The sequence below is a fragment of the Odontomachus brunneus genome, unplaced genomic scaffold (genome assembly GCF_010583005.1).
Source record: "Odontomachus brunneus isolate Ranch 3 - 2012 unplaced genomic scaffold, Obru_v1 Obru_scaffold_089, whole genome shotgun sequence".
NCBI lineage: Eukaryota > Metazoa > Arthropoda > Insecta > Hymenoptera > Formicidae > Odontomachus > Odontomachus brunneus.
The window spans coordinates 1,370,748-1,381,213 of record NW_022639539.1 but is presented as its reverse complement, the minus strand read 5'-3'; the positions used below and the strand labels follow the sequence as shown (position 1 = coordinate 1,381,213).

The window sequence follows — 10,466 nt, the reverse complement described above, 5'->3', positions numbered from 1 at the left end:
CGATATTTTTCTCTCTCTGGAACGAAAAAGATACGCAGATCTCGAACGCATGACGTCCCGCCGCCACGTAGTATGCCGTCCTCCTATGGTATCTTAGAAACATTTTAGTAATATTTTATATATATTTTAGATAGTACATCATAGCGGACATTTTATATATATCTGAAAGATATTTAAAAAAACATATCTGAAATATTTCTTTGAAATTTTTCATATTTCATTAAAAGCTTTTTTAAAGCTTTCTGAAATATATTGATGTTGTATGGAGCTATAATAATCTTCTATGAAGATTATAATTTATCTCAATTTCGATGATATGTAATTTTGATGATATGAAATATAAAAAAAAGAGAGACGATGTATTAAATATAAAATATGTATAATATGTATTAAATGATATAATATATTTCAAAAAGGCGCTACGTATCAATATAATACATCGCTGTTTAAAGGCATCATCAAAAAAGTTTTCAGAATAAAATTATTAATTAGAATGTATAGTAATATGTATTAATTATAAATAAAGTCATTATCTTACATTTAATATTAGATTTAATGTTGGACTGTGAATATCGCGGCTCGCGATTCAGTTCTATCGCGAGAAAGTATTAGCAAGTTTGATCGCTTGGCTGAGTTAGAGCGAGAAGGAGGAAATGACATTTTCTTTCTCATTTGGCGTGCCGAAGTTAGCCGAGCGCGACGGCATATGGATAGACGGAGCGTTACTGATGCGTAAATGGCGGAAAAAAAACCAACGTGTGCGGGTTCGAATCGCATCATTGCGCTGTGCCAGCTCGTCAGAAATCTTTGCTTACGTATTGGTACACTATTATCGCTTATTTTTCGAGATCTTTCTCGAAAATAGCTGCAAGTTGCGTTTTAGCAACTTTAATATATTTTATTATATTTTATTACGCATCAATAATTATTATAGAAAGAAATTTGGTTCAAATTCGTTTTCCGGTTCTCTCTTTCGCGCTTTCTCCTTGTCAGCTAAGTGCGTGTCATGGATAGACGGAGCGTCTCTGTGTGCGTAAGTGGAGGGGGAAAAACGTCAGAGCGTCTCGTAATAAATCTAGACCGAGCGTTGAGGAAGGAGAGTAGAGGTTCACGTAGAAAAGGATGCACTGTGTTTTGTGGTTCTGCATTCCCTCTCATTCGCACATGTGTATGAGAGTATATATGTGAGAAAGATTAGTAAAGAGGAATGAAAGAGCGAGAACCTGAGACTGAAAACCACATGTCTTCTGCATCGAATTAATCGAATAATTGGCCAAATGTTTTTTTCAACATACATAGCAGTTCACTATTATGCACGTAAATTTGAATTGCGCCTTTCTCATACATGACCTTTCTCACACATACACTCATACACATGTGTAATTGAGAGAGAACGTATGACTACAAAACGTGATGCATCTTTTTCTACGTGCATTTTACCCCCATTCTTTAAATAAAACCAAACGCTCAGTCTAAATATATTATGTCTCTGGTACGTCCGGGCTATATTTCTTAGTACTAAATAGGAATAGTTAAAGTCAAACTGCATTTCTTACATTTTTTTGGAGTACTAAAAAGTTAATTAAAAAATTCTGAAAAAATTCTCAGAGCTTTACGAGAAGAAAATAGATAATTTTTGTCTCTTACTATTTTTCGATAAAGTTTATAGAATTCGAGTAAAAAATGATTGAAACCAATAATTTTATGGATATTTCCTTAAATAAATATCTTAGAAAATAGAGATTGCATAAAAAATGTCTTCAAACAAAAGTTGTTTGATTTTTTAGACTTTCGCGGTGTCCATGCATATCAGATTTGGTTTTCAGGTTTCCGCGTAGATTCATCTTTGTTTGATTCCGACGTTTCGCGAACATTTTAGTCCACTCCATCAGGAAGGAACAACCTGATGCCGAGTTGCTCTTGAGAGGTCTTCCTTTATGTAGTAGTTGGCATAGGGATTAGGAGGGAGGAAATAGGAAGGTAGGGGGTTTGGCAGGGAGGATGGTGGTAGAAAATTTGTTGTCTGTCATGTTTTGGAAACCTGGAGGATGGAGTGCCAGATTGGACTGATTTTTTGTCCATTATCCCTGTTGAGATTGTTGGCGTGCTTTTGAATTTCCAAGGATTCCCTGTATTTCCTTGGGAAATAGTTGTTGGTTTTGGCCAGTACTGTTATTTCGTTGAACAGGATTTTGTGTCAGCTTTCTAGATTATGTTCCGCTAGTGCTGACTGCGTTATATTTTTCAGTTTGACTGCGCTTTGATGTTCCTTTATACGTGTGCTCACCATCCTCCCGGTTTCTCCTATATAGACTTTGCGACAGGAGCAGGGGACTTTATATACTCCAGGAGTGTTTAGTGGTCTTCTGTCTTTTGGGTTGTTCAGATACTGTTCTATTTTTGTTGGTGGTTTGTAGATGGTTTTGATATTGCGTTTTTTCAGGATTCTGCCAATTTTGTCTGTAATTCCCTGTACGTATGGAAGGAAGGTGGTGATAGAATTTCGTTCTTTTGTCTGTCCCTGGAGTTGTTCAGTCTGTGTGTTTTGATGTTTTCTAGTTTGATGTTTCCTGATTGTTTTGTTTATCTATGTAGCCATTATTTTGAAAAGTGTTCTTGAGATTTTTGAGTTCGCTTTGGATGCTGTTCTTGTCGCAGATGGCCAATGCTCTGTATATTAGCGAATCGAGGACCGATTGTTTTTGAGCTGGGTGATGGTGTGATTCGGCATGGAGATATCGGTTGGGGTGTGTAGGTTTCCTGTAAATTTGGTGACTCAGGGAACCATCTGTTCTTCTTGTCACTAGGACATCCAGGAAAGGGAATTTGTTGTTTTGTTCGACTTCTATTGTGAAGGTAATGTTGGGATGTTGTGTGTTGGGCGCATGTAGGAATTCCTGGAGTTTTTTTTTCCGTGTTGCCAGATGACGAAAATGTCATTTACATATCGAAGTCATATTCGAGATTTCAACCGGTGCTTTTGGATGACTTGAGATTCGAAATGTGCCATGAAGATGTTAGCTATGACTAGAGAGATTGAGGATCCCATAGCTGTACCTGAAGTTTGTTTATAGAATTGATTATTATATATGAAATATATTGGTCAGGCAGTGTTCGATTAGGGAGATAGGATTGGAAGGTACTTATTTTGAGGTTTTGATGGTGTCTGGAATTGGGACCTGAATAAGGATAATACGTCGAAACTTACCAGGTTATCGTTTGGTTGAAGTTGGATCCCTTTTATTTTCTGTATCAAATCTGCCGAGTTCTGTAGGGGGTGTGCCGAATTAAGGCGCAGAAGAATGGATCTTGGACCGGCTTAAACTTAGAATATCACAGGCGGAGTTGTAGCAGTAAAAAGGCTGTGATACTGCGATGTGGAAGGGTAGGGAAATCCATTACATTATGAATCTCCCAAGAAAGTCAATACGTGATGTCACTTACTGATAAGCCTTGGGTGGGGTCACATAACCCAGGTGACGACCGGCGCTATTATGATTCCGGGTCATGGAGTGCAAAGTCAATTACCGGCCATGCGAATGGACACTATGATACCGGGCTCCGTATGGAAACTATGATACTGGTTCAAGAGGAATAAATACGTTCTACGGAAAAAATGCAATTTAGAAACTTGGTACAAGTTGGAACATGGAATGTGAGAGTGCTGAAGACTCATGTTGGCAAACTAACCTTAATAGAAAAAAAATTGGCGAGGTACAACATCGAGATTGCTGGCCTAGCAGAAACTCACTGGCTTGGTGAAGGTCACTTTAGGACCAATAACGGTAATCTATTTCCTTGGAAGCGAAAAACAAGAATTTACAGGAGTGATCATTATCAGTATCAGCAAGGTTACAAAAATCAATGATCAAATTCAATGCTATTAATGACCGCATAATGCTTCTTAAATTGGATGGCAAACCATGTAGGCTAAATATTGTCCAGGTCTACGCACCGATTACTGATGCGGACAGAAAAGATATCGAAGAGTTCTATACCAAATTGGAATCTACTATTCATAGGATATGAGAAAAAGATTTATTAAGGCATTTCCTTAAAATAAAATAAGAAATAGATGCAGAGCAGACAAACAACGCTATTATACACAGATATGTGAAAAAATAGAGATCCACGACCAAAACAATCAACCAAGGGATTTGTTTAGGAAAATCAGATTTATAACAAGAAACTTTAAAGCGAGATCATGGGCAATAGAAGATTACATGGGGAGGATAAGAACGAACAAAGAAGAAATTGCAGAGACATGGAGAGCGTATTGCCAGGACCTATACCTATACAAAGTTAAGTACCATCAAGGATATAGCATTTGGAACAATGAGGAGGCAGAAGATGAACCTGATATACTAATAAGTGAAGTATAATCAGCGATTAAGAAGCTTAAATCCAACAAAGCACTAGGAGAAGATCTAATAACAGCGAAAATACTGAAGTCTACAAAAGATGGGAGTAAAACTTTTCCACACTCTTTGTAATAGAATATTGTATACTAGACAATGGCCCAAAGATTGGACACAATCTACTATTATCACCATACATAAGAAGGGTAGCCTATGCAAGTGTGACAATTACAGGACCATATCGCTGATTTCGCATGTAAGTAAGGTAATGCTGCACATTATCAACGAGAGACTGAAAGCTTACATTCAGAAAGAAATACCGGCAGAACAAGCTAGATTTATTAAAGGTAGAGGCACAAGAGAGCACCTCCTAAACATGAGACAGCTCATTGAGAAATCAAGAGAATTTAACATCCCGTTATACATATGCTTCATAGACTACCGAAAAGCATTTGACAAGGTCAGGTGGCGTTGCTTGTGGCGAGTATTGAAGGACATGGGTATACCAAGGCACATCATAAAACTCATAATAGAGCTATACCACAGGATCGGTGAGAGTGCTTGATATCATGTCAAGAGAATTCCATTCAGAACAAGGCGTAAGACAAGGATGCATATTATCACCACAACTATTTAATATCTACGGAGAATATATCATGAAAACGGTGCTCGACGGATGGGAAGGCGGTGTATAAATTAATAGACAAAAATAAATAACTTGCGATTTGCGGATGACACGGCCTTACTCGCGAAAAATAAAAAAGAACTTATCGAGCTCATTCGGAGAGTGGAAAACGAAAGCCGTTTTTTTGGGGTGTATATCAGTTGGACACGGGGCAATTGGACACAGTCCAATCACAAGTCGCTGTTCCAAGGGACCCTACAAATGTCTCTAATCACACGGTGCTGTGATTGGCTGTGTCCAAATGCACCGTGTCCAAGTGCACCGCTCCCGGTTGTATGGAACGTTGATGGTAAGTTATTTGTTACCGATGTGATTTTATTAAAGTGTTGAATAAATGACAAAAGGTTATAGTTTCTTCATATTAAGTTTTCTTTTGACAATCTTGAAACGAATTAATTTATTTTATTTCAATAGATAACTGTCCAGTGCATGTCGATGTAACACCTGAAAATCTAGCGTTTTTCAATGTGCATGTTGAAAAAATTCAGGCAAGTTCTTTGCATTATTAACTTCTGTTTTACTGAACATTGTATATGAAACTATTTTATTCAACGCCCAGATAGCCAAACCTGCGCGAACAGATTTCGAACAGAGCTTGCTATCAATTTTTGATGACAAATAGATAACAAATTTGATGCAGGATCTGTTATATCAAATTTTGCTGCCAAATTGCCGTCAGATATGCGGCAATTTGAGCTTGTTGTTGGATAATTGCTGCAGATTTGCAGCAAAAACCGCGCAGAGCTTGTAGCGATTTGACGGCAGATTGGCGGCAGAAACCGCGCAGACCTTGCTGCGTTGCGCTTTGCGCGGTTTTTGCTGCAAATTTGGCATTAATTGCCTGACAGCAAGACCTGTCGCCAAAACTGTAGCCTAATGTAGACACAGATGGCTATGGGTATTTTGCTGTGGGTTTTTGATCAAATTTGCTGCCAATCTGGGTGCAGTCTGCGCTCAATTTGCTTACTGGGCGAATATTTAAAGATAAATTATATATTTATTGGTGAACAGGTGAGACTCCAGTCCCTGAACTATTCGTGATGAAGTCGTAGGATTGTATAATCTATGTAATCTACAATTCTTGCAGATTTGCGTCGGGGGTCTCGCAACTCATATATATCAAATTCCTCGTCAGAGATATCATTATTACTACTGTCACTATTACTTTCCATTATTTCTTGTGTAAAATTATTACTAATAGTCACAGCTAATGCTGTAATTGTTTGGCGATAACGAATCATCCTTAAGGTTAGGTGTTTGTTACTGGACGTTTTGTTTGTGGCGCTTTTATACGCCCTAAATGCGTTTAGATTCTCCAACCTACTAAAGCCTACAACTTGACAGTGGGTGCTTTCCAATTGCTTAACATATTTTGACACACACGTACACAAAACCAGTTTATTGGTCACATATTATCTAAAATATCTTGTAAGTTAATATGCAACCAATAAACTAGTTTTGTATAACATAGTGTACGCAACTGGAAAGCACCCAGTAGCTTCGTCTACTCCCAGGCCACTTTATCCGCACTCGCCGAGTACGAAATCTGAATGCACCCCCGTAGGAGATAGCGTGACAACATCTATAGCAGACAGCCATCTGGGTAGATCTGTCTTTTTCTTTTAGTTGCTTGGTGGGAACTAACGAGTGAAACATACACCTTGGTCATCAATAGATAAGGACAGAATGACGTGTAATAGTATGCATACGGAAAAATAAAATAATTAACTTAGGATAACTATTATCTTATTACAATAGATTACTTACTTCATAAAATTTCTTCTTCACAATAAAATGCTTTCTTTTCATCATTCTATGCATTCCCCTCATTTGATTTCTTCCCCACTATTTCTACTTTAGAGTAGAACAGATCTACCTGGAAGGCTATGTCCCTACCGTAGATGTCACCACGTTGCCTCCTACGGCAGGGGCCGGTTTATTTATATAAGTATAATCTATGACAGCAGTAGATGAGCACACTTTTTGGGCATGCACATTGAATATGACATCAGTAGAGTATATAATTCGATTATTTAAAGATGCTGTACGTGTTTCCTATTTAGATATTTCTAAAAAGTTATTTAAAAAATTTTGAAAAATTAATAAGAATTTGTTCAGAGCCGATTTATTAATTTTTTAAGCAACCTTTTGGATAATTCTTTTGTTGGATAAAAATTAGATATTTCGAAATCTACATAATAATAACGGACATGTCCACAATTGTATATTCCAATATTTCCTGATATTTTCTGGAGACATATTTGCGAAAAAAGGACTAACAACTCTGAATAGGAAAGGGAGCGCATTATCTGTGATCTTTCAGAAAAATCAATCTTGTATTGATGCGCCTGGTTAAGAATTAACGTACAAATATCGTTTTAAGTTATTTTAAGTTATTTTAATAATATGCAATGTAATATAGTTCTATTATTATTTTATTCTGTTTTGCAGGCTTGGCATTTGATGATTGGGATTTAGACTTCTATACGGAATTGTTTCTTTCTCGATTGAAACGTAATCCCACTACTATTGAATGTTTTGATCTTGCTCAGTCAAATAGTGAACATAGTCGTCATTGGTTCTTCAAAGGCCGTATCATTTTGGATGGCAAAGAGCAACAAGGATCGTTGATTGACATGATAGTAGATACTCAAAAATACTCGAATTCCAACAACGTAATTAGTTTCTCTGACAATAGCAGTGCCATCGAGGGTTTTCAAGTCCCTGTGCTACGCCCTACGAAAACTTATGAAAGTAGTAATTTTTATCTACAAGACATCAAGCAACATCTTATTTTTACAGCAGAAACACATAACTTCCCAACTGGTGTAGCACCTTTCAGGTAAGTTTACAATAACGCACGAAAATAACGAATGAGTAAATTGAATTAAACTTAAAGTTGATTTAATTATGTACTCACGTATGAAAAGATTCTTCGTAATTTTCGGGGTTAATTTGTGAACTCTTCATTTTGTTCAGTCGAAGAATTGCTTTCTGGTAGGAGAATGCTTCTATTGGACAAGACGGATAAGTTTATAAACTCATCTAAAAAGTCACAGATAATCTTTTTATCTATTACTATACAATTGCTTACTAAGCGATTTATACACTCGTGGTCGAAAAAGTTGCTTGGTTTTTTGGAACTTATCCAATAAAAGAGTTTTTTATTGGAAAATAAATCCCATTGGATAAAAGAAAGATAGGTTTCTAAACTTACAAAAAAAAAAAAAAAAAAAAAATAACCTTTCCGACCGCGAATGTATACATTTTTCTTAATAAAATTGTAGCGCTCCAGATTATCACAATTAAGAAGCCCTTTCAAGGCGTAGCAATTAATGATAAGAGCCGAAATGACAATATATGAAACATCCAATATTACAACTGTAACAGAGGATTCAGGAAAAATGTAAATATTTTTATTATGTTTTTGTTTATTAGATAAGGGAATATAATAGAAAGGCTTAATACTTGTATTGCTACTTCGGCTTCTGTCATAACCAATTACCACGCAAATGTCAATAATATCTCTCAATGGCTGCATTCAGCAAACTCAACAGTTACACAACAATTGAGCAAGTTAATGTAATTGGTCTAGATTTAGATATTTAACAGTAAGAACCAATAATCGCTGATTGCTCACTGAGTACTTTTTCCGCTGAACGCGTCTAATTATGATAATTTAAAACGCTGCAATTTTATTGGAAAGAATGTGATGGACGTCATAAAAATGTTTAAATGAAGTCTTCAATTCATTAAATTGCTTTTAACATATTTATGACATTCTTCGAACTTTTGTGCTGTTTAGAAATTTATGCTACATAATATGAAAAGAATATATATAAAGAATGACCTATAATATTCCAGACAGCACATAATATTTATGATAAAGATTCATAAATATTTATTTCAAATTATTTTTTAAAAATATATAAATATCTTATAAATATTTTCTGTACACACACACACACACACACATAAAGGAAAAGAATATAATATCAGGACCTTGAATAAGTTCTCGCTGTTTTCCAACAGATGGCGTTACCAGAACTGCGTGCGTGTAGTTTAAGATGGTAACGCATTTATAAGGAAATACTATAAGCAAGCTTGAAATTCAGTGTGTCATTTCGCCGAAGTGTAAACAACTTTTTTTTTCATAGTGTTAAACATGTCGAGTTTCGTGTCAAAAAAAGAATATTTGCGGGGATTTTACTGCACTACTTTATTCAAAAAAAATCTGCAGCTGAAGCACACAGAATTCTTGTTGAGACTTACAGCGACCATGCTCTGTCGGAAACAACATGCAGAGATTGGTTTAGACGCTTCAAAAATAATGATTTTGATGTTGAAAATAAAGAACCCTCTGGCGCACCGAGAAAGTTTGGAAGAATTGGAGGCATTACTTCATGAAGACTCATGTCAGACGCTAGCTGAACTTGCAGAATCATTAGGAGTTGATCACAACAGTTTCGAAACGTTTGAAAATATTAGGAATGATTCAAAAGCAAGGACGTTGGATGCCGTACGTGTTGAAGCCGAGAGACGTCGAACGGCGTCTTTTTACGTGTGAACAGCTGCTTTAATGGCAAAAAAGGAACGATTTTTTGCATCGTATCGTAACTGGCGATGAAAAGTAGATACACTACGATAATCCTAAGCGTAGAAGATCGTGGGGTAAGCCCGGCCATGCATCAACATTGTCGGCAAAGCCGAATATCCATGGTTCGAAGCTTCTGTTTTGCATTTGGTAGGATCAGCTGGGTGTAGTTTATTATGAGCTGCTCAAACCGAACGAAACCATCATGGGAGATCGCTATCGACTGCAATTGATGCGTTTGAGCCGATAAATAAAGGAAAAACGGCCGCTATACGAGCAGAGACACGACAAAGTGATTTTGCAACATGTCAACGCTCAGCCACATGTTGCACAACCGGTGAAAACCTACTTGGAAACGCTTAAATGGGAAGTTTTACCCCACCCGCCGTATTAACCAGACATTGCCCCTTCCGATTATCACTTGTTCCGATCGATGGCACATGGCCTGGCTGAGCAGCACTTCCATTCTTATGAAGATATCAAAAAATGGATCGACTCTTGGATAGCCTCAAAAGAAATGGTCGTTTTTCCGACGTGGAATTCAAATACTGCCAGAAAGATGGGAAAAAGTAGTGGCTAGCGATGGACAATACTTTCAGTGACATGTTTTTTACGACTTTTTTTAAATAAAGCATTCATTTTCACGAAAAATCAACGAGAATTTATTCAAGGTCCTAATAGTAATGTGTTACATAAAGGAATTATATCTGAGGTATAGTGTAATATTTATGATTGATAATATTTTTGTTAGCATCTTATTATATATATCTATATATATATATATATATATATATATATATATATATATATATATATATATATATATATA

The 10,466-nt window shown here is 36.4% G+C and overlaps 1 protein-coding gene across 1 annotated transcript in view; it reads left to right on the top strand.

The window, feature by feature from the left end:
- The window catches only part of LOC116848085 (phosphoribosylformylglycinamidine synthase), a 297,437-nt gene that overhangs the window by 42,268 nt on the left and 244,703 nt on the right, over window positions 1-10,466 (top strand). The window contains exon 4 of the mRNA XM_032823851.1: window positions 7,495-7,885. Within this exon, the coding sequence (XP_032679742.1) occupies window positions 7,495-7,885 (391 nt within the window). The remainder of the gene's footprint in view (window positions 1-7,494; window positions 7,886-10,466) is intronic.